The sequence below is a fragment of the Neoarius graeffei genome, chromosome 25 (genome assembly GCF_027579695.1).
Source record: "Neoarius graeffei isolate fNeoGra1 chromosome 25, fNeoGra1.pri, whole genome shotgun sequence".
Taxonomy (NCBI): Eukaryota; Metazoa; Chordata; class Actinopteri; order Siluriformes; family Ariidae; genus Neoarius; species Neoarius graeffei.
The window spans coordinates 47,002,274-47,029,439 of NC_083593.1; the positions used below are offsets into that span (position 1 = coordinate 47,002,274).

At 42.8% G+C, this 27,166-nt stretch overlaps 1 protein-coding gene across 1 annotated transcript in view; it reads right to left on the reverse strand.

Moving 5' to 3' along the window:
* Nucleotides 1-203: 203 nt before the first annotated feature.
* anxa4 (annexin A4) overlaps nucleotides 204-27,166 on the reverse strand; it is a 44,059-nt gene continuing 17,096 nt past the window's right edge. The window contains exons 4-13 of the mRNA XM_060909411.1: nucleotides 19,943-20,037; nucleotides 10,244-10,357; nucleotides 9,728-9,818; nucleotides 6,149-6,228; nucleotides 5,787-5,843; nucleotides 4,908-5,001; nucleotides 3,550-3,645; nucleotides 3,177-3,235; nucleotides 2,950-3,072; nucleotides 204-499 (exon numbers count right to left, since the gene is read on the reverse strand). Of these exons, the coding sequence (XP_060765394.1) occupies nucleotides 440-499; nucleotides 2,950-3,072; nucleotides 3,177-3,235; nucleotides 3,550-3,645; nucleotides 4,908-5,001; nucleotides 5,787-5,843; nucleotides 6,149-6,228; nucleotides 9,728-9,818; nucleotides 10,244-10,357; nucleotides 19,943-20,037 (869 nt within the window). The 3' untranslated portion in view covers nucleotides 204-439. The remainder of the gene's footprint in view (nucleotides 500-2,949; nucleotides 3,073-3,176; nucleotides 3,236-3,549; nucleotides 3,646-4,907; nucleotides 5,002-5,786; nucleotides 5,844-6,148; nucleotides 6,229-9,727; nucleotides 9,819-10,243; nucleotides 10,358-19,942; nucleotides 20,038-27,166) is intronic.

Below are 27,166 nucleotides of genomic sequence, written 5' to 3' on the forward strand. Positions count from 1 at the left end.
ATCAGTTTTTGAGATTTGTAAATTATTGCATTCTGTTTTTATTTACAATTTGTACTTTGTCCCAACTTTTTTGGAATCGGGGTTGTAATTGTAGTGATACTAAATATCTGTTTCTAATAAAAATAAACTGTTTATGTACAAATGGTGTCGTTGAGGTACGCAGTTGGATTCGCTTGGTTTGGAAATAAGAGGCCAGATAGGGATAAGGGATACAAATTTTTTTTTATTTGAGTTTAAAGCACCAGTCAGTTTATTTGGCATTCCATGGTGTGAAATATTGGACTTTTTTGTGATATAGTTGGACCAAAAAACAAAACAAACCACACAGACACACACAATCATCAGCTACATGTTAATGAACAGGAGTCAGTCAACTAAGCAAACATGGTACACGCTCCTAATAAATGTCATATTATAGCAAATGGTATGGACTCCTGGCTTAGATTTCTGCTCCACAAAGCTCCAGAAGGATCTTTCGGTAATCCCCTGATGTGTCCCCCTAAGGAAAAAAAAAACAGGACAAAGAAATAAAGTACATTTAAGAGCAGGAACAGTTTTCACATAAGGCCAGTTATGTACAGTGGTACTTGAAAGTTTGTGAACCCTTTGGAATTTTCTATATTTCTGCATAAATATGGCCTAAAACATCATCAGATTTTCACACAAGTCCTAAAAGTAGATAAAGAGAACCCAGTTAAACAAATGAGACAAAAATATTATACTTGGTCATTTATTTATTGAGGAAAATGATCCAATATTACATATCTGTGAGTGGCAAAAGTATGTGAACCTTTGCTTTCAGTATCTGGTGTGACCCCCTTGTGCAACAATAACTGCAACTAAACGTTTCCGGTAACTGTTGATCAGTCCTGCACACTGGCTTGGAGGAATTTTAGCCCATTCCTCCGTACAGAACAGCTTCAACTCTGGGATGTTGGTGGGTTTCCTCACATGAACTGCTTGCTTCAGGTCCTTCCACAACATTTCAATTGGATTAAGGTCAGGACTTTGACTTGGCCATTCCAAAACATTAACTTTATTCTTCTTTAACCATTCTTTGGTAGAACGACTTGTGTGCTTAGGGTCGTCGTCTTGCTGCATGACCCACCTTCTCTTGAGATTCAGTTTATGGACAGATGTCCTGACATTTTCCTTTAGAATTTGCTGGTATAATTCAGAATTCATTGTTCCATCAATGATGGCAAGCCGTCCTGGCCCAGATGCAGCAAAACAGGCCCAAACCATGATACTACCACCACCATGTTTCACAGATGGGATAAGGTTCTTATGCTGGAATGCAGTGCTTTCCTTTCTCCAAACATAACACTTCTCATTTAAACCAAAAAGTTCTATTTTGGTCTCATCCGTCCACAAAACATTTTTCCAATAGCCTTCTGGCTTGTCCACGTGATCTTTAGCAAACTGCAGACAAGCAGCAATGCTCTTTTTGGAGAGCAGTGGCTTTCTCCTTGCAACCCTGCCATGCACACCATTGTTGTTCAGTGTTCTCCTGATGGTGGACTCATGAACATTAACATTAGCCCACTCACACCTGATTGTCATCCCATTGATTGAAAACACCTGACTCTAATTTCACCTTCAAATTAACTGCTAAACCTAGAGGTTCACATACTTTTGCCACTCACAGATATGTAATATTGGATCATTTTCCTCAATAAATAAATGACCAAGTATAATATTTTTGTCTCATTTGTTTAACTGGGTTCTCTTTATCTACTTTTAGGACTTGTGTAAAAATCTGATGATGTTTTAGGTCATATTTATGCAGAAATATAGAAAATTCTAAAGGGTTCACAAACTTTCAAGCACCACTGTAAATGATTTTCTGTCCACCACAGGGCCTGGCAGTTTTCCCGAGGAGCCGTGGGCAATTTCCACAGGAGAAATCCTGAGGAGATCTGAAATGTGTTTGGATCTTCTGTTCATTTAATACCCTCAGTAACACATGATGATTTTTTAATATTGTTTGAAAAGTCAGTGCATGTACTTTGCCCAGTCTGTTACATCCTGTTTGTCGTCATCCCCCTTCTTTGACTGACGACTTAAATACTTTTTTCAAAGAAACCACAAACACTTTTGGTTTTCAGAACTTTTCAGAAGTCTCTACTCCGAAAGTCAGTGCCCTATAAGGGGAAAAGTAGTGTACTATGTACCCAGTATTGAGCCATTTGGGATAATTTATATTTTTTCTAACGAAGTGCACTATGGTGGTGTAGTGGTTAGCGCTGTCGCCTTACAGCAAGAAGGTCCGGGTTCGAGCCCCGTGGCCGGCGAGGGCCTTTCTGTGCGGAGTTTGCATGTTCTCCCCGTGTCCGCGTGGGTTTCCTCCGGGTGCTCCGGTTTCCCCCACAGTCCAAAGACATGCAGGTTAGGTTAACTGGTGACTCTAAATTGACCGTAGGTGTGAATGTGAGTGTGAATGGTTGTCTGTGTCTATGTGTCAGCCCTGTGATGACCTGGCGACTTGTCCAGGGTGTACCCCGCCTTTCGCCCGTAGTCAGCTGGGATAGGCTCCAGCTTGCCTGCGACCGTGTAGAACAGGATAAAGCAGCTAGAGATAATGAGATGAGATGAGAAGTGCACTATATAGGGTAGAAGTAGTACAGTTTGTGTGTATTAGGGAAGCATTTTGGAGTCTTTATTGTTTGTGTGTTATAAGATGGAATGAAAGTAAAACACAGTATGTCTATGGACCAGTATTTACACCAGATACTGAATAAGTACACTATAATATATAATGTTAAAGTGTATCTGCGATTCATAAAACACTGTACTGCATTCAACCAATCAGAATGAGCAGTAAGGCTCTCAGCCAATCAGAACACACTTTACTGAACACTACTCAACCAAATAGGCAAATGAGATAGAGGAATTAAAAAACAGCATGTGTGTGGTAGGTGTGTGTGTGCATGCGTGCGTGTTGCTCACCTTGATGAAGGAGTTCAGAGTTTTTCCGTACATCTTTAGGAACTCGGCTTTGATGTCCATCATGTCGATCTCAGCACGAGAAACCATCACTCTGATCAGTATGCTGTCAGTGGTGCCTAAACCCTAGACACACACACACACACCAATACATTCTCATTTTTAAAACATAATTTTCCTAAATGGACTAATGTGGATTGATCCTATTATTTCTCCTCTGATTATTTTACCTTCATAGATTTGTAAAGTCTCTCGGCGAAGAACGCCGGCTTGCTCTTGAGGCACCTCACTGCAGAACAAAGAGACACAATACACACTCATCACCCTGCCTGAAGGAAACTGAGATTTCTCACACACAGCTACATTATGGATCTCATGTTGAAGGGACACTCTGGTCAGAAATCAGTCTGAACACTCGGAAGTTCTCTTCTCGTGACCGATCGTGATGGTGCGACTAAATTTTCACAGAGAACTTCTGATTTGTCGTGAATTGAATTTTTATCTTTTCAGTTTGATGCTGAAATGTCACTTTAAATAACAGATAATTGAGTAATAAGGATGTGTTAAGGAGACATTTGAATAACTAATGAAAAAAGTCTGGACCTATGGCGAGAAAAACATCCTCCAGACAGCCGGACATCTCCCTCTTAATGCTGTCCTCGATGTCACGGCCCGAAATCTGCTGGTACTCCTGAAACACTGCAACAGGAAAGGGGGATAAAATACAAACAAATTTACATTAAGCTGCATGAACTAACAAGAAAAGAAGAAAGAACAAAGCCTTCTGGGTAAGTTTTGATAGTTATGGCTGTAGCTATCAAAATGATTCCTTATTAAAAAAAAAACTTGCAACTTTCCACCACAAGGGGTCAGTGTTGAGTCTATGATTTTCAATACTGTTCCTTAAAGTGCATATCCTGGACCAATTTTGTTTGTTTTTTTATATGAAAGTATGTCCCTTTACACACTCATCCAGAAGGGTAATTTTGCACAAGGCCATCTGTCTACAGCAGAAAAAAAATAAAATAACAAAACGCGTCTGGAAAAATCCCAAGGGAGTCTGGAGCCAGATTCGTGACGTCACCTGCAGAAGCGCCGGCAGGCTGCGCGAGCTTTGCACGGTTTCAGTGCACAGCCTGTGTAGACCAAGCGCTCCCATTTCTCTCTCATTGTCCGGTCTTTTGGAAAACGATGAGTACTAATCCCATCATGATTGGTGTTGCTACACCCTCCTACGATACATCTGTTAACCATTTTAATAATTACGCGATAACGTTGAAGAAATTTGCAGAAAACCACCAGGTCGTTTTCTCACAAACAAACCAGCGCTGACGTAGGATTCAGAAGGAGGCGTCCCGCACGCGACGTCACGAAAATCAATGTTTCCCGGGAAATCCAAATGCCAAGTTTTTTCAGAGGCGGACCAATTCGCCTCACATGGCTTGATTTCAGCTGAATTTATCTGGTATTGCGCAAGGTAAAAAAAAATTGCACAAAATGTGACCGATATTTGACCAAAGTTTAATATAAAATAGGAGAATTACATCGATCTTGCTCCTGAATTTACCCGTGATATGCACTTTAAACCTTTTTGGTCCCTCTGTGATCCATCACTGTACTCCCTGCATTAGTGCACTACCGTACATAAGGTGTGAAAGTAGTGCACTAGCATAGGTTGTCAAACATTTTGGAGCCAGGGATGTGTTCCAGTGTAAACCCCTAAATAAATCTTTAAATATGAGACACATTTAGGCAAACACCGATCATTATATCTGTCTACCGGAGTGGAGTGGGTTACAGCTTTTTATTCTTTGAAACGTTCCATATGAAATGAATTAATAAAGCTGCAGTTAGATTCAAATGAACATTATTTATTAATACAGCTGATAAGGGAAGCAGGTGAGCGTGCACGTGATTAGACAGACAACGCTAATAAACCTAGCCGTGTTGAATGCACCTACTTCTAAGTAAGTGGTTCCTGTTCCTCACACACAAGATGGTGAGAAACTTGACCTCGTCGGTTCCCCAGCGCGCCTCACCCGCCTCAAAGATCTCCTACAGAATAACACACATCAACAGTGTGTTACATACAAAATACTTGCATTGTTGTGTTTGAAGGAGAACTGAAGGCAAATTTTTTTTATTATCAAAATTCTATTTATCTCATTTTGTTAACTATCGGAATGCATTTTTGATCGCTATTGTGTCACTGCTAGAGCAAGTTATGAGTGTTTGAAATATGCTCTGTAATATATCAGTCCGCATGTCAAAGCAATGGACGTAAACGAGATCTGTTGAGACCTGTGCGAGACGTCGTAGGACGGAAGTAAAACGTACAGCAGAAATCAAAGTGACCGACATCTGCCAACGCTGTCAAAAGACGCGCACGCCCTCTTTCGAATGCTGATGTAATCAAGCCGGAAGGAAGTTTTGTTTGTTTTGATAGCAATCAGGAAAGTTTGAAAAAAGTGGGCAGTAATCGTCATTTAAACTCGTTTTTGTGCAAGATTTCGTTTGGAAAACAGTTTTCAAAATGGCGGCACTGACACCTGGCTGACACTTCACGTTTCGAAGTCTTGCACAAGTCTCGTGAAGATCGCGCGGATAAGCGACGCCTGCCGTGGACCAAACGAACTGAATTCAACATGGCTAAAAACTGAATCGGCCGATAAGTTTATATTTACTTGCGGTTAGTTGCCAATACGAGTCATGATATAAGGTTACTAAAACCGAAAACGTAATTCAATAACACGTTAATTAAGAAATAAAGCAAGTTTAAAAATGACTTCAGTTCTCCTTTAATAATGTACATTTTAGTGGCATTAATTTTCCATGCTCACCTTGGCATCCTGTTTAACGAGGGCTTCATCCACTTTGGTGCTCTCGTCTCTTCCGGCCTGTAAAAAGTAGTAGTCGTAGGAGTAGGAGGAGGAGGAGGAGTGTTAGTAGTAGTAGTAGTAGTAGTAGTAGTATTGCCCCTTCAAGAATCCTAAAGCTTAAAGGTGTGTGTTGCACAGTGCTGCATTTTCATTCAAATCTATGCACATGTGCACTCATTTGTTCAGGAGGGCTGAACACACCTGTACAGGTGCACTGTGGCCTCAACACTGTATCTGCAAGGCAAAATACACTGGCAGGATGTGTGTGTGTGTGTGTGTGTGTGTGTGTGTGTGTGTGTGTGTGTGTGTGCATGTTGCATTACCGTGGCCAGGGACACCAGGACCCTCTTAAACATGCCGGATGTGTCTCCAGAGATATCATCCTCCAGATCACGCTCATACTCTGCCATCGTTCCAAATTGATCAGACAAGAAGACAAAGCCATGTTTCATTTGAATATCAATATGCATATCTTTATGCAAAACAGATCAAATGGACACTGGCCGAAGGAACAGTGTTAATCTAACACACCATGTCACCTGAGGTCAGGTACATCAGGTGCGTCTTTCAGTCTTGAGAAAGGAACCACGAGCTGTGTCCGAAATCACTCACTCATTCACTACTCCCTACTCCCTATCTAGGGAATTACTATATAGAGGACTCTATAGCGAGCTCATTGGTAAAATGAAAAAACACTTTCGGACACTACTCCGCCGCGCCGTTATTTACGTCGTTACTGTCACACAATTAAAACGTGCCAGATCAGTCAGTTGGTGGGTTTTCAAAATAATAAATACACGCATGTATTTATTGTGAAGAATCCATATTACACTGAGCGCATTTCCCACATTAATCAGTACAAAGTACTTTGTGTCTGCTGCATCTTTCAGTTCTTTTAAATCAGAGCTGAATGCTTTGTTTCTTCTTTGCCGCTGCCTTTTATTAAATCAAATTTGAAGCTTTTGATTAATTCCTCGCTCTGCACGCTAACGTTTATTCTTGTGTTTTATCTGTCTTACTCTATTTTAGCTGAATTTCTATTCTCTTACTATTTTTAATTGGACTCAAATGTCCGTTTATAATGTGTTTCTTTCGTTTCATTCTCTCGTTGCTGCACTGGGCGCGCCTCTGTCGTCTGCCTTTTTTTTGTTTTTTTCAGTGCAACCGCAATGCATGATGGTATACATCTGTGTTGGAGTCGAGTCACTAAACCTCAAGTCCGAGTCCAGTCTTGAGTCCCCAGTGTTCAAGTCTAGTAAGTCATTAAAGAAAATTTCGAGTTGAGTCCACTACTGATCCGAGTCGAGTCTGAGTCCAAGACTCCAACTGCACCATTTGACGGTGGCTGTTTTAGTGCCATTAACATTAGTTTGTTCCTGAACATGACGTATGAACAGGTGAATGTGGTTCTCTTTATCAGGGGGTGTGAAGTATTCAGTCAGAGATGGTTGGGAGACGGGCGGCACGGTGGTGTAGTGGTTAGCGCTGTCGCCTCACAGCAAGAAGGTCCGGGTTCGAGCCCTGTGGCCGGCGAGGGCCTTTCTGTGCAGAGTTTGCATGTTCTCCCCGTGTCGGCGTGGGTTTCCTCCGGGTGCTCCGGTTTCCCCCACAGTCCAAAGACATGCAGGTTAGGTTAACTGGTGACTCTAAATTGACCGTAGGTGTGAATGTGAGTGTGAATGGTTGTCTGTGTCTATGTGTCAGCCCTGTGATGACCTGGCGACTTGTCCAGGGTGTACCCCGCCTTTCGCCCGTAGTCAGCTGGGATAGGCTCCAGCTTGCCTGCGACCCTGTAGAACAGGATAAAGCGGCTAGAGATAATGAGATGGTTGGGAGACGGATGTAAGTGCAGAAGGTGTGTTTATCAGTACAAGTGAAGACTGTAAATAATCAAGCAAGCAAGCACAACTTTATTCATCACACACTTGTGAAATTTCCTCTCTGCATTTAACCCATCTGAAGCAGTGAACACAGTGGCGTGCACAGATAGACACGAGGTGGTGCTCAAGCACCTGCCCCTCTGCCCTCTGTCCAAAAAAGTGCCCTTTTGAATTTTTTTTTTACAGTTTACTGAGGCCAATGTCGACATGATCTTTTAGAAAAGCCGCGGCATTAAAAGCGTGTGTGAAAATAATGTCCCGATGTGTGCCCCCTCCGCACACACACCGGACCTCTGTCTCTCTTGCTCTGTCACGTGAACAAGCGTGCAGTGCATTCAATGTGAGGTTGCAGCAGCATAGCGTCCTGGAAGCCACGGCCTTGTCGTAGCGCAGACAACACATTGGGCAGTCAGTCAGCTCTTCCCCTGCCCCACCAGCCAGGTAACACATGAATCGAGTGAAAATGTATTGTTTGCCCTCTAAGCCCAAGCTGTAATTATTTTGTCGTGAAGTAGCCCGTCGCATACAGAAACAACTGCACATAAGTATTATATTTTTTGCTAGACCATTTTCAGATTTAGGAAAACAAAAATTTCTTTTTCTATTTTGTTCAACTAGAGATTCCTGGCAAAGTCAAAAAGCCTTGATGTAATAAATTAACATTAAGTGGCTGTTTTACACCTTTAAAAACTAAAACGGGTCAGTGGCGACCCGAACACAAGAGGAGGGTTAAATCTCAGACTTTTATAATAAAGTGTTCCACATGCGCAAAAAAGTGCCCTTTTTTCCCCCCCAGAGCACTTGCCCCCCAAAATGTCTGTGCACGCCACTGAGTGAACACACACATGAGCAATGAGCACACACACATACCCAGAGCAGTGGGCAGCCATGCTAACAGCACCTGGGGAGCAGTTGGGAGTTCGGTGCCTTGCTCAAGGGCACCTCAGCCCAAGGTCGTCCCATATTAACCTAACCTACATGTCTTTGGACTGTGGGGGAAACCGGAGCACCCGGAGGAAACCCACGCAGACACGGGGAGAACATACAAACTCCACACAGAAAGGCCCCCGCTGGCCACTGGGCTCAAACCCAGAACCTTCTTGCTGTGAGGCGACGAGAAACAGGAAATCAGGGATCAGGAACCAAACAAGGAAATAAGGTTCGGTAATGTGTCAGCAATACTTCGCAAAGTAAGTGTGTTTTCACAGTTTTTATATTGGTGCGTTGTTTGCACCTTAATCCTGTGAAGGTGTGAATCGTTTACGGCGCGCGCATGCGAGAGTCCGCTTGGCATACGCGCTGTCCGGTGCGCACCCGAGAGTCTATCTGATTCACGCACCAAGGCACACAGGTGTGACACTCTTGCACGAAATTAGTACAAAAATTAATGTAGATATAAATATCTTATACCAAATTATTATGGCATGTTACAAAAAATCTAAGTCCTCGTCTCCAATTTACAAGTCCAAATGCAGTTAATGCACAAGTCCGAGTCATCAGTGCTCAAGTCCAAGTCGAGTCACGAGTCCTTAAAATTAGGGCACGAGTCGGACTCCAGTACTACAAACCTGGTACAGTATATATTGCTTGGTTAGTGACCATCGATTGTACACTACTTTTCACGATGCATTGTGGGATACTATGAGTGCACTATAGCGTGTAATAATTCTCACTGTACATTTGGACAGCACTACAGAATGGCGAACTCGCTATATAGTGAGTAGTGAGTGATTTCGGACACAGCGATGGTCTGTGAGGTGGGGTGTCAGTCTCAGGAGAGAATGCATGGCCTTCTACGTCTCAAAGCTAACATTTCGTTTCAAGTTGGACTGCTTGCACAATAGTGAATCTGTGAAGTATCGTATCGTCATGTACCAAATTGTTGCCTTCCCTACCATATCTCTGATTGCAAATCAAGAGGCTCAAGATGCCTCAACTAGACCATTAGTGTAGTTCTATAATCCCTCAACATGATGTTGGAAATGATGCCGTGCACAGTACGTATGAGATGAGTATGTACACCTTTCTTGTAGACAGCAGTGAAAGCTTTAATTTCAGCGTTGCTCCTTGAAGCCAAAATCTCAATCAGACACGCTTCATCAGTTCCAGCACCCTGAAATGAACACACAGCCAGACATCAGCCATGAGAAATTAAACAAGACCTCATCCAAAACCTTGGCTGTGTTTCTTTCTGGAGAACACAACTGCATTAGTTGCATCGTCATTCCTTTTAACCACAAAGGAGACCATTGTGTTTGGGATGTTCTTCAGTGCCAGTCCAGTCAGTCCACATCATAAATTTTAACTCATGCCATTTGTTTATTATTTATGATTCGTACTAGTTTTTCAGCTAATGAACACAGCTACTGCTCATTAAAGGCATCTGTTAACTAATCAAGGCTAATTACGATAGATGATTTTATCCATGATTTCTTACAAACTTCAAATAGAAAAACACAAATACACCTAGAACCTACGTGACGGGTTTATCAGAGCAGCGGTTTGGTCCACAATGTTTGATACAAAGGATTCGCTCACCTTGATGGCGTTTCTCAGCTCGTAGGCATCGTAATAGGGTGCCGTCATCAGCAGCCCACACACGACCTTCTCGAAATTACCGGTCAGCTCCGATTTTATATCATCTTCCAAATTCTAAGAGGCATCAAAGCAGAGAGTACATTTTAACACTGGATGTGTATGAATGAGTATGTCTGCAGGTGTGTGTATGAATATACTGTATATTAGGGCTGGAACTGAATAGAGGAGAGTGGGGAGACTTGGGACACTTTGTATTCCCATAAATTAATTTAAACCAATCAGGTTTTAAATGAGGGTGGCACGGTGGTGTAGTGGTTAGCGCTGTCGCCTCACAGCAAGAAGGTCCTGGGTTCGAGCCCCGGGGCCGGCGAGGGCCTTTCTGTGCGGAGTTTGCATGTTCTCCCCGTGTCCGCGTGGGTTTCCTCCGGGTGCTCCGGTTTCCCCCACAGTCCAAAGACATGCAGGTTAGGTTAACTGGTGACTCTAAATTGACCGTAGGTGTGAATGTGAGTGTGAATGGTTGTCTGTGTCTATGTGTCAGCCCTGTGATGACCTGGTGACTTGTCCAGGGTGTACCCCGCCTTTCGCCCGTAGTCAGCTGGGATAGGCTCCAGCTTGCCTGCGACCCTGTAGAACAGGATAAAGCGGCTAGAGATGATGAGATGATGAGGTTTTAAATGAGGGCGGCACGGTGGTGTAGTGGTTAGCGCTGTCGCCTCACAGCAAGAAGGTCCTGGGTTCGAGCCCCGGGGCCGGCGAGGGCCTTTCTGTGCAGAGTTTGCATGTTCTCCCCGTGTCCGCGTGGGTTTCCTCCGGGTGCTCCGGTTTCCCCCACAGTCCAAAGACATGCAGGTTAGGTTAACTGGTGACTCTAAATTGACCGTAGGTGTGAATGTGAATGGTTGTCTGTGTCTATGTGTCAGCCCTGTGATGACCTGGCGACTTGTCCAGGGTGTACCCCGCCTTTCGCCTGTAGTCAGCTGGGATAGGCTCCAGCTTGCCTGCGACCCTGTAGAACAGGATAAAGCGGCTAGAGATAATGAGATGAGATGAGGTTTTAAATGACATCAGAAGTTAGATGTTGCTCCTGAGAGTAACCTACTTCCTTTGGAGCCATGAACCTGGACACTGCAGTAAGGTTTGTGCAGGTAAATATTTTAATCAACCAAAACTTGTACATATTTTCTACTTCGCTTCCACCTCCATTATACTCTGGTATAATGTACGCTGGTGAAGTTGGGATTTGTTAGGAATTAAAGGATGTAGCCTCGAGTTACCATTTTTAACAATTATTCCACGAAATCAAGTTGTACATGAGCTGATAGCCGACGATGCGCGTAGCTCCGTGTCGGCTATAAGCCACGTACGACGAGATTGAGTCGAGATTGAGACGAGAACTATTTTATTCTATCCACATTCACTGGATTTTGAGAAACAGGGCATTTTTATTTTTTGCAAATTCGCTAAATAAAAACGTTATACAAAATGTCCGACAAAATAATTTCCGCTTCGAATGTAAACAAAATGGCGAAATGAAAGCAGCAATTTGTGAAAAATGCTATAATAATAATTCTTGAAAAATAAAAAAAAGATACCATCAAATACTTTCATTCCATATTATGTTGCTCTTTTTTTTGTATTTTTGGGGTTTTGTTTTCAAGTAGAGTTTTTATTTCATCCTCGGTTGGTTCAGCAACACGTCCCGCCATTTTGTTTTTCTCTACTCATGGTATATGCGCTGATAGCCTAGTAGTAGAGTAGCGTGAGATTGCTCATATCCAGTGAATGTGGATAGAATGAATAGTATTAGTTATTAAACTTAATTTCTGGAGAAGAAACATTTAAGGTTTTTTTTTCAAAATGTTCAGATGGGGAGAGTTGGGACAGTTCATCATGTTACAGGTTTTTTCTTGTGGTTTACAAACATCTCATCTCATTATCTCTAGCCGCTTTATCCTGTTCTACAGGGTCGCAGGCGAGCTGGAGCCTATCCCAGCTGACTACGGGCGAAAGGCGGGGTACACCCTGGACAAGTCGCCAGGTCATCACAGGGCTGACACATAGACACAGACAACCATTCACACTCACATTCACACCTACGGTCAATTTAGAGTCACCAGTTAACCTAACCTGCATGTCTTTGGACTGTGGGGGAAACCGGAGCACCCGGAGGAAACCCACGCGGACACGGGGAGAACATGCAAACTCCACACAGAAAGGCCCTCGCCGGCCACGGGGCTCGAACCCGGACCTTCTTGCTGTGAGGCGACAGCGCTAACCATTACACCACCGTGCTGCCCGTTTACAAACATAAAATTGTTTAAAATGATTTGTTAAAAATGTGGGCGTGTCCTTGCATGAGGATTAAACTTATTTCATTCCTTCTTGAGAATGTTTTGTCTCGTCAGGTTTTGGGTAAACTGACATTTTTCTCTCGCTGTGTGTTCCTACAGTTCCTACGTTACACTTTTTGATAATAAATAAAAAGTAAACATGTAGGATTAACTAGGTATTTTATTTTTGTTCCATGTCTCTCCACTATGTCCCAAGTCTCTCAACATAATGTCCCATGTCTCCACTCAATGTCTCATGTCTCCCAGCAAAAAATCATGACAGAAAAAGTGAAGCCTGAAGGCCAGTATATGTGACAAGCTGAGAAACTCATGTGGTAAGAGGGTACAGTAAATACTCTCTAACGCAATATGAATGTGACGCTACCTGCAAAGAATTTCACACAATCTACAAAAGCTGAAAATTTGTCCCAAGTCTCCTCGCTCTCTTCCTCCTACTAACATGTTATTCAGATTGTTCCAAATGAATACGAGCACAGATCGGCACTAAAGCTTGCTAGAAAGCTTGATTCTAAGATTCCTATTCTTGGCTGCAGAAGTGGAACCCAATGTATTCTTCTGCTGTTGCATGCTGAGATGCTTTTCTGCTCACCACGGTTGTAAAGAGTTGCTATGAGTTACTATATCCTTCCTGGCAGCTAGAACCAATCTGTCCATTTTCCTCTGACCTCTCTGATCAACAACTCAATGTTTTGTTTTTCGCACCATTCTGTGTAAACTCTAGAGACTGTTGTGTGTGAAAACCCCAGGAGATCAGCAGTTTTGTCCATCTGGCTCAAACCAACACCCATACCACAGTGAAAGAAATTCACACTTTGAGATCAGAATTTTTCCCATTCTGGTGTTTGAAGTGAACATTAACTGAAGCTCTTGATTTGTATCTGCATGGTTTGATGGATTGTCAAAGGATCGGCCGATTAGAGAACTGCATAACACAGCAGGTGGATGGGTGTTCCTAATAAAGTGGCCGGTGAGTATTATGTGTATGCTTTCTTAAAGTACAGATTTTCAAGTATATTCCTAGCAGAAACACTCAATTTTAGTCAAAACCTCATTTTCCTGCTTTTTTTTTATTTTGACGTTCATCTTTCCAACTAAGTTTTTCCAGACAATCACAAATAACAGTTTCCATATTTAGGAAAGACTTCGCTGTTTTCAAACCGAGTTAACTTGCTTACTTAGTCACATTCAACAGAAGATTGAAAACTTGCCAGAAAGTTCCACAGGACATGACATGTTTTAAGAGAAGGAAGTTATGTTGTGCAAATTACTATTTTGTTGTTGTTGTTGTTGTTGTTGTTTGTTCGGCTGTAGACCATGCCCACTTTCGGTTTAAATCCAAATTCGAATCCAGATATGAACAGAGCAGTAAACAGATATAGGCAGAGATTCACACTGCATTACAGCTCTAATGTGCATGCAAACATGTGGATATGTGTGATGTGTGGTTGAATTAATATCCAGAGGCAAGAAAGATGCAAATATATTCAAAAACTCACAAATGAATACAGAGGGAGAGAGAAAGAGAGAGAGAGAGAGACATGCAGTGATACCCTGATATATGATACAGACAGATGTAAATGTTTTAGCAACACTGCAACTCAATACAGCCATAATAATACAGTCACTCTGTATCGAAATGTCAGAGAGGGCAAGTGACCCGAGAGAGACAGAAAGAGAGAGTCTCACACACACACACACACACACACACACACACACACACACACACACACGAATGTACATGCATCATGCATGCAGAGGAAAACGGAAAACACTCCTCTTTGTGTGTGTGTGTGTGTGTGTGTGTGTGTGTGTGTGTGTATGAGACCCTCTCACACACACACACACACACACACACACACACACACACACACACACACACACACACACACACACAGATAGAGATAGAGACAGAGAGTAATACACACACAAACAGAAAAACGGAAAACACTCCTCTTTGTGTGTGTGTGTGTGTGTGTGTGTGTGTGTGTGTGTGTGTGTGTGTATGAGACTCTCTCTCTCTCACACACACACACACACACACACACACACACACACACACACACACACACACAGAAAAAGAGATAGAGATAGAGACAGAGAGAGTAACACACACACAAACAGAAAAATGGAAAACACTCCTCTTTGTGTGTGTGTGTGTGTGTGTGTGTGTGTGTGTGTGTGTGTGTGTGTGTGTGTGTGTGTGTGTATGAGACTCTCTCACACATGCACACAGAGAGAGAGAGAGAAACACACACACGAATGTATACACAGAGAAAAACGGAAAATACTCCTCTTTGTGTGTGTATGAGACTCTCTCTCTCACACACACACACACACACACACACACACACACACACACACACACACACACAGAGTAACACACATGCACGCACACACACACACAAAGAGGAGTTTTCCATTTTTCTCTGTTTGTGTACATTCGTGTGTGTGTGTGTGTGTGTGTGTGTAAGACTCTCTCTCTCTCTCTCTCTCTCTCTCTCTCTCTCTCTCTATCTCACACACACACACACACACACACACACACACACACACACACACACACACACACACACACACCCCTGAATGTACACACATCACAGGAAAACGAAAAAGACTCCTATGTGTGTGTGTGGGTGTGACACAGAGAGAGAGAGAGAGAGAGAGAGAGAGAGAAACAAACACACGAATGTATACACAGAGAAAAACGGAAAATACTCCTCTTTGTGTGTGTATGAGACTCTCTCTCACACACACACACACACACACACACACACACACACACACACACACAGAGTAATACACATGCACGCACACACACGCGCACACACACACACACACACACACACACACACACACACACAGAGTAATACACATGCACGCACACACACGCGCACACACACACACACACAAAGAGGAGTTTTCCATTTTTCTCTGTGTTTGTGTACATTCGTGTGTGTGTGTGTGTGTGTGTGTAAGACTCTCTCTCTCTCTCTCTATCTCACACACACACACGCACACACACACACACACCCCTGAATGTACACACATCACAGGAAAACGAAAAAGACTCCTATGTGTGTGTGTGGGTGTGACAGAGAGAGAGAGAGAGAGAGAGAGACAGAAAGAGAGAGTCTCTCTCTCTCACACACACACCAACAGAGGAGTGTTTTTCGTTTTCCTGTGATGTGTGTACATTCAGATGTGTGTGTGTGTGTGTGTGTGTGTGTGTGTGTGTGTGTGTGTGTGTGTGTGTGTGTGTGTGTGTGGTGAAATGGCACTTTGAATAATCATGCATAACCAGTAGACAAACTTATGCACCCTGATCAACACACTAATAGAGACACCATTTTGTCACATCAAGACACCCTCCTCCTTTCAGTGTCGAATCCTCTATTATTTTTAACAGCATGCAAACCTGGTGAAGATCCTGTCGCAGTGAAAAGCATTCGCACTCACATTAGCGAGCAAACACACACATTCTGCAACTAAACACACATTATCCTGAGCTGACTTTAGTGCTGTGCTCACGATCGTGACCCAAATACTTTACCATCCTACGGCAGAAACAGTCCTTCAGTAGGAGTTAATCATTAAAAACAGACACACGAGGGGATGGGTTCGATGTTTACATTATTCATTCTCAGACAACAAAGTACCTTATTGTATCTTTAGGTGGTACAATGATTTGTTATCCTTTAAGTTACTTATTTGTACCCTTGGGAACAAACATGCACCTTTTTGGCCATTAAAGCATACACATACAGTATTGTGCAAAAGTCTTGGCACCTTTTTTCCCTCCATACAAACTTTATCGATTTCTGTTTGATGACTTCTACATTATCGAGTCAGAACAAAAACTTTTTAGAGTCCAAATGTTCGTTTCCCAGCACAAAATTAAATGTTACAGGAAAAAAAAAGTTTGTATCTGAGCAGCATATTCCATAACAGAGCATTTTTCAGATTAAAAAAGAAAACATAATGAAGGCTGCTGGAAAATTTTGGTGCAAAATGAAGAAGCGAGTGTGACAAAGTGTCCAGAAGAACTGTGGCTGGTTCTGTAAGATGCTCAGTAAAACCTACAGCTCATTTCCTTATCAAACAGCACTCATTGGACCTGACCCTAGGCTGACACTTGCACGACTTTTGGCCACGATTTTGTCGTGGCAAGTCGTGCCATTTTGGGGCACGAACTGGGAGGCTCCCGCACTGTTCACGACTAGTTCACGCATAGTTCACGACGAGTTCACGAATGCGTGCCCGTCCACATTCACGAACTGGCACGACGAGTTCACGCATAGTTTGCGCATAGTTTACGCACTTCCCGCATTGGCACGACGAGTTTGCGCAATTCGGACGGTGTCGTGCCGACTTGGGCACGCCTGTGTCATGCACAACCTCATCCTCATCAGATACCCACACGCAATTTCAGAAGTGGACCGCGAAGATCCGGACACACATGATCTGATCCCTGGTGGATGGAGGACTGACCGACACCTACAGGGGCTGCTGCCTCTAACCGGCCATCATACCCAGAAGGATGCAAAGGATCAGCGAGACTACCTGTCACATTACTACATGTCCCCTGCTGGTGCTGTCCCTTGGCAAGAAAGAATGGTAGTAGCTTCATGAGCTGCATCCACAGTTGTTCCATTTTTGAAATAAAAGAAACGAAACTCCCCCCCCAAAAAAAAAGTCATGAAGGAATAGAAAATAAAAGACATTAAAGAAAAAAGCAAGAAAAAAATTGCGAATGCCGAGAAGTGTCCGGGAAGCCCTATATATACCCCCGCACCGACGCGAGCGCCACTGTCGCGCAGTAGTCATGAACTGCTCGTGAACTGCTCGTGAACTCGTCGTGAACTGCTCGTGCCATGCGCAAACTGTTCGTGAAGTGCGTAAACTAGTCGTGAACTGCTCGTGCCATCAATGCGTGACCGTGTCAGTGGGAAGGCACGGCCACACTGCGACGCGCACCAATTCGTGAACTCGACGTGAGCTGTTCGTGAACTATTCGTGGCAGTTCGTGACAGTCGTGGCATGGCGCGCACTTCCACGCACTGGCACGCATCCTCCCGCATCGTCCCGACGAGTTCACGACGAGATCACGAACAGTTTGCGCATAGTTCACGACCCGGTCGCGAAATTTTGTCGTGACCAAAATTTTGAACATTTCAAAATTCTCGTCCCGACATGGCACGCAGTCACGACGGGTTTACACACACTTCACGCCAGTTTACGACTAGTTTGCGCACTGGCACGACTCGAGTCGTGCCAATGCATGCCACGGAATCGTGCAAGTGTCAGCGTACCCTGAGACTACTATTTTATTTTAAAGCAAAGTCTCGTCTCGCACCAAATATCGACTCTGGTTCATTTATTACGGCTTACTGATTACTGTTTATAGCATTTTCTTTTACTGTCGAAACATTTCATTTCATTATTTTTAAGCCGTTTTTGGTTGACAGGATTTCTTTACATGTGCCGAAGACTTTTGCACAGGACTGTCGTTACTTTGAGGTCCAATAATGAGCCCTAAGGTGTACATTAGTCTAGATTGTACTTTGGAGGACAGAAATGGACTCCTACTGTCGCTTTATTTCTGACAGCGTTCGAATATTTGTGTCAAGTGAGAGACGAAGACGCAAGAAAATCTCATTCACAGGCAAGAAAATGCTAATACAGCTAAAGAGAGAGTGAAGCAGGAGAAAAGAACAGTGTGTGTGTGTGTGTGTGTGTGTGTGAGTCTGTTTTTGTGAGATGTTTCCACCCGAGTGACTCACACTTTCTGTCCACATACACACACCATCAGGGAAATCTGCTCTTTCCAGCTGCTTGTAGAAACAGCATGACCCTCGTGACTCTCTCCATCGCGTGTTACTGTTTAAGCTCTTTCAGCTGACGGACACATCACATCGCTATGAGAGATCAATAACGCTCGACACTGTATTTGCTGTCCTTGATGAGCTAATGATCAACATCAGTTACTTCTCTTTGAACAAAGTCAGATACAGAGCCATAAATTCACCAGCCATGCTCGTGTGTGTATATGTGTGTGTGTGTGTATCTTGTTGCCTTGTGAACGGAGCATAAACGCAAATGCTGGAGTAAAACCACCATCTTCTGAATCATAAACCTGACAAAGTGTGTTTGATTTCGGGTGGAGATGATAGTCACTGTTAATGAATGATTTCATACTCGGGGATTTCCTCTCAGGGATCAATAAAGTACATCCATCCGTTCATCCGTTTATCCGTCTCCTATGTAAATTTTACAGCAATAAAGCTGTGGTTAATACGCTCTTAACGTCTCGTCATCTCCATCCTGATCAACCCGAAAGCCCAGAAAATCAGTTCTATCAGCTAAAAACAGTCTCATCTCATCTCATCTCATCTCATCTCATTATCTCTAGCCACTTTATCCTGTTCTACAGGGTCGGAGGCAAGCTGGAGCCTATCCCAGCTGACTACGGGCGAAAGGCGGGGTACACCCTGGACAAGGTGGTGTTTACATTAGACTGTATCCATCTCGTTTTCGTCGCGGATGCACTGTCCGTGCACATTAAAACGCCGGGAAACGACTCCACAGGCGGAACAACTTGAATCCGCCAGGGCCCACGTATTCAACCCAGTTCGTATCTGATCCGGTGCTGTGTAAACATTGAGATACGAGGAAACGCTGTGCTGAGCTCTAGCTGACGTCGTCATTGGACAACGTCACTGTGACATCCACCTTCCTGATTCGCTGGCGTTGGGATCACACACACACCGGCTCAGTCCCGAATCACTGCTCGTGCGCTTGACTCGCGCGCTCTGTGAGCTGCGCAGGGCCGGAGTGCGCACCCTCCAGAGGGCACTCGCTGTTCAGGGCGGAGTGATTTGGAGCGCAGGAGGAAGCGCGGAGCCGCACTGAGGTTTATTTACACATTTCAATTTATTTACCTCCTTCAGGCGCTTAAACTCAGTGAGAACATGAACATCACAGCCAGGTGTGTTTATCTGCTGGAGAAGGTGTTCGCTTGCCATCCTTCCACTTGCAAGTGGTGAGTGACTTGCGCATGCCCGATATGCACTGGGATCATGTGACGTGCCGTCTAATTAGTCATGTGATTAGCGTATCCGTGTATTGGCGTTGCTGTGTGCACGCGAATCGTGTATTGGCGTTGCTGTGTGCACGCGAATCGTTTTAAATACGTTAATCTGATGATCCGCTGATACGGTCTAATATAAACACCACCCAAGTCGCCAGGTCATCACAGGGCTGACACATAGACACAGACAACCATTCACACTCACGCTAAAAACAGTCATTTTTCTAATTAAAAGGGGGGGGGAAACAAAACTCTGACCTTTCCTACAGCCAATTTATACGCCTCCTTAATCTTCTGCCTCTGTGCAATCGTACGGTGACTCAAAATGGAGATGATTGCTGCCTCATCAGTGCCTGAAAGAAGAAGAGGAAGAAGAAGACATTTATTTTATTTTTTTTTACAATTCACAGTAAAGATATGGAAACAAGAATACAGAAGCTAATTAACCTTATTATTTAATTATTCGTAAATCATAATTTAAAATTCGCAATTTAACACAATGAAACTTATACGAAAGTTCTGACTGTCAGAAAAGTCAGGCAAAGGATCCTGGGAGTTTCACAGATTAAGGTGAAATAAACCATGAATCGAACTCATCGCCACATCTCAGGAAAGGACAAACAAACAAAAAAAGGTTTCTACTATTCAGAAGTGGACAGTAACGAAGTAGATTTACTTGAGTACTGTACTTAAGTACACTTTTTGAGTATCTGCACTTTACTTGAGTATTATTTTTTCTGGAAACTTATGACTTTAACTTCAGTACATTTGAAAGACAAATATCGTACTTTTCACTCCATTACATTTCTGTCAGGGGGCGGCACGGTGGTGTAGTGGTTAGCGCTGTCGCCTCACAGCAAGAAGGTCCTGGGTTCGAGCCCCGGGGCTGGCGAGGGCCTTTCTGTGTGGAGTTTGCATGTTCTCCCCGTGTCCGTGTGGGTTTCCTCCGGGTGCTCCGGTTTCCCCCACAGTCCAAAGACATGCAGGTTAGGTTAACTGGTGACTCTAAATTGACCGTAGGTGTGAGTGTGAATGGTTGTCTGTGTCTATGTGTCAGCCCTGTGATGACCTGGCGACTTGTCCAGGGTGTACCCCGCCTTTCGCCCGTAGTCAGCTGGGATAGGCTCCAGCTTGCCTGCGACCCTGTAGAAGGATAAAGCGGCTAGAGATGATGAGATGATGAGATGAGACATTTCTGTCAAGGTCCTCGTTACTCGTTACTATGCAGCATCTTTGAAAGTGTATGTTTTTTCTTTTCTAAAACGTGATTGGTTTTTTCGCAGGTGACACTGAGACAGCCGATCAGTAATCACTAGGGTCACGTTACGTCCATAGGCTGGATAAAATCAAGATAAATGATTTCCCAGTAGCATTATTTAACACGATCAGTTGATGGCAGAATGGAAGGAGGCGGTTCTTCTGGGGGAATGCACGCACCCATGGCCCATGAACCCATGTTTCACTTTTCTGAAATGATTAAAGATTCGTTTCGTTTTAAATGTTTGCTTTGTTTGCCAAAAAAAACCCACATCACGGCCTACAAAAACTCGCCGTCCAACCTGCGGAAGCATATTGAGGTATATTGAGGTTTTTCACCCACGTGACCAAGTCATGTGAGGCTGCCATTTTGGACGTCACGGCTCGAATCAGTTTGAATGCGAGGAAGGCGACAAATGAAAAACATAAAAGAAAAAGGAGCGAGATGCAGAAGACACCTTCACTATCCAGCGACGTAGGGCATTTACAGGGCGAGCAGAGGGAGGGGTATTTGCAAAAATTGAGGTTAGCAGGCTTAGAGAACGACGTTTACCTGCTTCCACCAGGATTGTTCACTGATGTACGGAAGTACACGAAGCAGGCTGGGAGCTAGCGCGCTCGGGCAGGCTGGGAGCTAGCGCGCTCGGGCAGGCTGGGACGTCGGCTCCGGCAGCTACTTACACTGGATCCGGTGTAAATAGCTGCCGGATCATAATTACAGTAAACTAGTAAATACAGTAAAGGAAAAACTTGAGACTGAAAGGTTTTAACAGTCATCCAAATGACTACAGACATTGCTACAGTAACATACTAGCTACTGTTGTTGACATTAGCTAGCTTGACCTTCAAAATGGCGGACACCGGGGTGTCACGTGACCCTGTGACGTCAGGTGAAAAACCTCAATAAACGTTTTATTCCAAGAGAAAGCTTGCAATGAAGTTGTCTGTGCTTTTAGAGCTAGCGATAACGTTGCAATAGCTATGCAGTCTGGTTAGTCAAATTACTTTCTATAGATGTACCCACCAAGTTACCGTAGCCTTGTCCACGGCTAACGTTTACACATAGCTAGTTAACTTGGACACTGTTAGTTAGCATGTAAAAACAGAGTTACGCTAACATGAATAACGTTAACTTATCTGAAGTCCTTTCAGAAATGTTTTAGCGTAATCTTGCCAAATAAATGGAATGTATAAATCTTTCTTTTCTTGTAACGTTAGCTATCCAATCTGATTTTGAGTTCGAAAAGAGTTTGCTAGCATGTCAGGTGGCGCGTCACTGACTAGGTAGTTTAACGTTAAACCACCATGATGGCACAGCATGTGTTCATTTTGTAAATCCAGTCAGTTGCTTCAGAGGCGTTAGGTTTTGTAAGCGTTGTGACAATAATACAACAATGCGTTGACAGAAAATGTACTTTTAATACTTAAGTATTTTTAAAAGCAAGTACTTCAGTACTGTGATTTAAGTAAAAATTTGACTGGAGAACTTTCACTTGTATCGGAGTAACATTTGACCAGTGGGATCTGTACTTTGACTTAAGTAATGAAGTTGGGTACTTTGTCCACCTCTGCTACTACTACCGAAAAAGTGATTAATTTCTTCATCAAACGAAAAGCAGAATTGCTAGTTCCTTAAAATGCCATATGTTTCAAAAGTTCACATCCTGTTTCAGATAAATGAAGAGAATGCAATGTAACATGTTTCGGATATTTCTGCAATACCAACCTTGATTGAGATACTGAACATGCAGCAAAGGTTTCATTGGGAAAATAAAGTCAAAACAAAATAAATTTAAAAAATCTGATTCACAAAACAATGTTGTGTTCCAAAGTGTGGTAGAGAAAGTGCTGAAAAATGACACTTTAGTGTTAAAATCTTACAGAATCAAAAATGGAAACAGAAACCTAAAATTCTACCTGAGTGAAAGGTTTAAAAATATTCACACTTAAAGTACAACCCCAAATCAGAAAAATTGGGACAGTGTATTGAAATTGAAATTAAAGCTGAAAACAATGATTTGTAAATAATCTTTGACTTGTATTGCACTCAAAATAATACAACAACACATTATTTGATGTTTTACTTCATGAATTTTATTGTTTTTTCAAAATAAACACATTTCAAGCTTGATTCTTGAAACACATTTCAAAAAAGTTGGGACAGTAAAGCATTTACTACTTCATAATGTTACCGTTCCTTCTTACAACACTTAAAAGATGTTCAGTGACTGAAAACGCCAAGTGATGAAGTGTTTCAGGTGTTATTTTGTCCCATTCTGCCACTACGGGGTCGTCATTGTCATATTTTTTGTTTCAAAATTCACCACACATTCTCTATTGGGGACAAACAGGACAGGCACCCTCTTCTTCCACAGCTATGCCTTTGTAATGTGAGCAGAATGCCGTTTTGCATTGTCTTGTTGAAATCTCCCTGGAAAAGATGTTGTCTTGAAGGCAGCATATGTTGCTCCAAAATTTCACTGTACTTTTCTGCATTAATGCAAAAGTGTAAGTTGCCAAGGGCACTGAAACAACCCCATACCATGACAGACCCTGAGTTTTGGATTTGTTCCTGGTAACAGTCTGGATGGTCTTTTTCGTCTTTGGTTCATAGCACACGGCATCCATTTCTGACAAAAAGAAGACCTGGAATACTGATTCGTCTGACCACAATTCATGTTTCCACTGTGTGATGGTCCATCCCAGATTCCTCCAAGCCCAGAGAAGTCGACAGCACTTCTGGACACAGTCAACATAAGGTTTCCTTTTTGCACAACAAAGTTTTAACTGCCATTTGTGGATGTAACTCTGTATTGTAGCTTCACAAAGGTTTGCCAAAGTAATCCTGAGCCTACGTGGTTATATCAGCTGTAGATGAATGACGGTTCTTGATGCAGTGCCGTCTGAGGGATCGGAGATCACGGTGTTCAGATTAGGCTTGAGCCCTTGCCCTTTACGCACTGAACTTGCTTCAGATTCCTTGAATTGTTTAATGATGTTATGTACCACAGAGGGTGAAATATCCAAATCCATTCTTATGTTTCTTTGAGGAACATGCATTTAAACATTTCAATAATGTTCTCATGTATTTGTTGACAAACTGGAGAGCCTCGGCCCATCTTTGCTCCTCAAAGACCAGGCCTTTCCTAGATACTGATTTTGTACCAAATTGTGATTATAATCACCTGTTACCATCACCTGTTTCAAATTACATTATTATTTATTTGTTTTACCCCATTACTAGCCCTAAATTGCCCCTGTCCCAACTTTTTTGGAATGTGTTTCAGGCCTGAAACGCAAGAAGGGATGTATATTAACAAATGAAATAAAGTTGACCAACAAAACATGGAATATCTTGCGTTCATTCAGTCTGCAATGAAATACAAGTCAAAGTAAATTTAGAAATCACTGCTTTCTTTTTTTTAAATTTACATTTTCCATACCGTCCCTCCTTTTTCTGACTTGGGGTTGTAATTAAAAGTGAATGATCTGAGCTGTACTCAGAAGTGAGGGCATAATTTTGTTTCAGCATGGTCTCACACTAAATTTGTAACAATTTGCATTCAATTTGGATGAAAAATAATAAAGGTCAGTGTTCGGGTTGGGTTGGGGTTAATGTTAATACCCCGTCTTATGACTACATTATTATAAAATCAAATCCCAAGACATTGTGCTGCCTTGTTTGCATTTGTGCAAATTTTATTCCATCATTTTTGAAGAGCTGAGATTAAAAGCCAGGCTTTACACAGACAGTATATGAATGATTGGGGTATCTATACAAAATTAAAAACAATTAAAAAAAAAACATTAAAACCATTTTGATTTCTCAACTTCTGATTGGTCAGAAGGTGTTGATTAATTCTCTAGTTCTGACAGTGCTCCAGGCTGTAATTCAAGCGTTTTGTTAACACACCTCACGATGGATTCAGCTGATGCCAGTAACGACGAACATAAGTCTAACTTCATCAGCGTGTCAACAATGAGTCTCAAGACACGGAAATGTCCTCCTGCTCCGAGCTCTAACACAATTAAATGCTACAACATTTCACATTGTGTTGTTGGCTCATGCTTCAACAAGCGTCTTAACATTCCAGTAAAAAACAATGAGGTTGTGTCTGCTAGAACTCTCTCTCTGTTCGACATTTTCTCTGGGGAAATGAGGAACAAAAAATAGCTTGCAATGGTAATTCTATGAGGAAATAAACACGACGGGGAATGGTGCTATAGGAAAATAATCAATAATGTGGTGGTGTGATGGAATGGTGGCTTGTGGTTTTTAAAATGGGGAAAGCACAGATACGCAGGCAGACGCAGGCTGACGCAGGCAAACGCATCCCGCAGTAAATGCGCTTGGTTATCTGCCACTGTCTCTCCAGTCTGCCAATCAACTTTACTGTCCCAAAAGAGCTGCAAGGATCTGATTTTACTCCCTGACCTCTCAGTTCTTCTCAATTCTCAGGCTACATCCACACGACAACGGCAACAAGATTTTTTTTTTTAAAATATCGCGTCCACATGGGCAACGGATCAGTAAAATATCAGGTTCATATGGCAACGCAACGCTTGCTGAAAACGATGCAATACACATGCCACACCTCTACGTGCGCTGTAAGACGGTCCCATCGGAGACACCAGAACAATAGAAGAAGTAGACGCATGCGCATAAACCCCTTCTTCTGTAGCATCAGCCACAAAGTTTTGATTATTAATCAGTAGCGTAAAACGAAAGACGCGGAAAGAGGAATGAATGGGGGTAGATGGAAGCCGGTACGCCAACATTCTGATATCCTCCAGAATTCTTTAATGGTCTGGAATAAATTGAATGCTACACGTTGATGGATTACTTTGTTCTTCTACGCCCTTTTTGAGGAATGTATTGTCGGACTTAAACCAACATCTGAAGAGGTGAGATCGCTCCTTTTTTTTTTTCCTATTTTTGCTGGCGGGATTGTTTTTGTTTTTGGAAAGCGCACGGGCGGTGCGCGGTTTGGTTATACTCAGTACTTCCGCAGTGTTTGGACTAAAGACTCTGCCCTAAGGGCTATTCTCTCACTCTCTCTCTCTCTCTCTGCACCATTACACAATAAATATTCACAGTGAAAATATTTTGTAAGCGCATTTCATGAACCAAGTTATAGGATTTGTTGACAACTCGCATCGAGTTCGTTACACTTCTACCCGGCGTGAAGCACTGACAGTCATGTGGTTGTGACGTCATCGTAAACAAATCCGTTCTACTCATCCAGACAACTTTGCAACGGGGCCGTTGCCAGATTTTTCCACTCTGGAACCCGTTCTCAAAAGATTTCGTTTTGGGGCACCCAAAATGCCGGTGCCGTGTGGATGCCAGGCCGAAACGATAAACAATTTTATCAGATTCACCTGAATCTGTTGCCGTGTGGACAGGGCCTCAGTCTCTCCTCATAAGTAAGAGCATCGGAAAGAAGACTTTTCCAAAATCAGATCAGCAATATTAGCAGTGTTTGCCATAAAGTAGCTCAGATGCTACTAAGCTAGCAAAATTCTACTGAAGAAGATAGTGACTAACTAGCTAGCTAGAGCTATAAATAAACAACGGATTTCCAAAATGATCCAAATCATCAAAGATAACTTTACACTTACAATATATTTCCAATATTATTAGCTCATCCGGCCGACAGGTGATAATCTTATGCCATCATGTGTTGTCCATTGTCCGTCTGTTGTCTGTCATCTGTCGTCCACATTTCATGAAAATCGCTTCTTCTCTCCAATTCTTCACCGATTTTTATTCTTTTTGGCAGGAAGGTAGGTCTGCCTGGGGTGCACATAGCTTCTAACAAAATTCGCATAATTGCAATTAATAACGAAGATATGGAGTAATTAATCGATGCCTAACAAGCAGTTTCCACACAAATCGCTTCCTCTCCCTCAATTCTTTCCTGATTTTGACTCTTTCTGGCATGAAGGTAGGGGTACCTAGTGTGCATATAACTTCTACCCAGATTTCCTTAATTACAATTTTTAATGAAGTTATGGACTAATTCAGCCTTAATGAGCAGTTCAACAAAAAATCACTTCTTCTCGGTCAATTCCTCACTGTTTTGGATTCTTTCTGGCAAATAGGTGGGTATTCCTAGGGTGTATATCGCTTCTATATATAGTTTGTATATAGTGTATATAGCTTGCAACATTTATTGCACAAGGTGGCCCACTTTAGATCGTTCCTTCTGGACTAGACGGGGC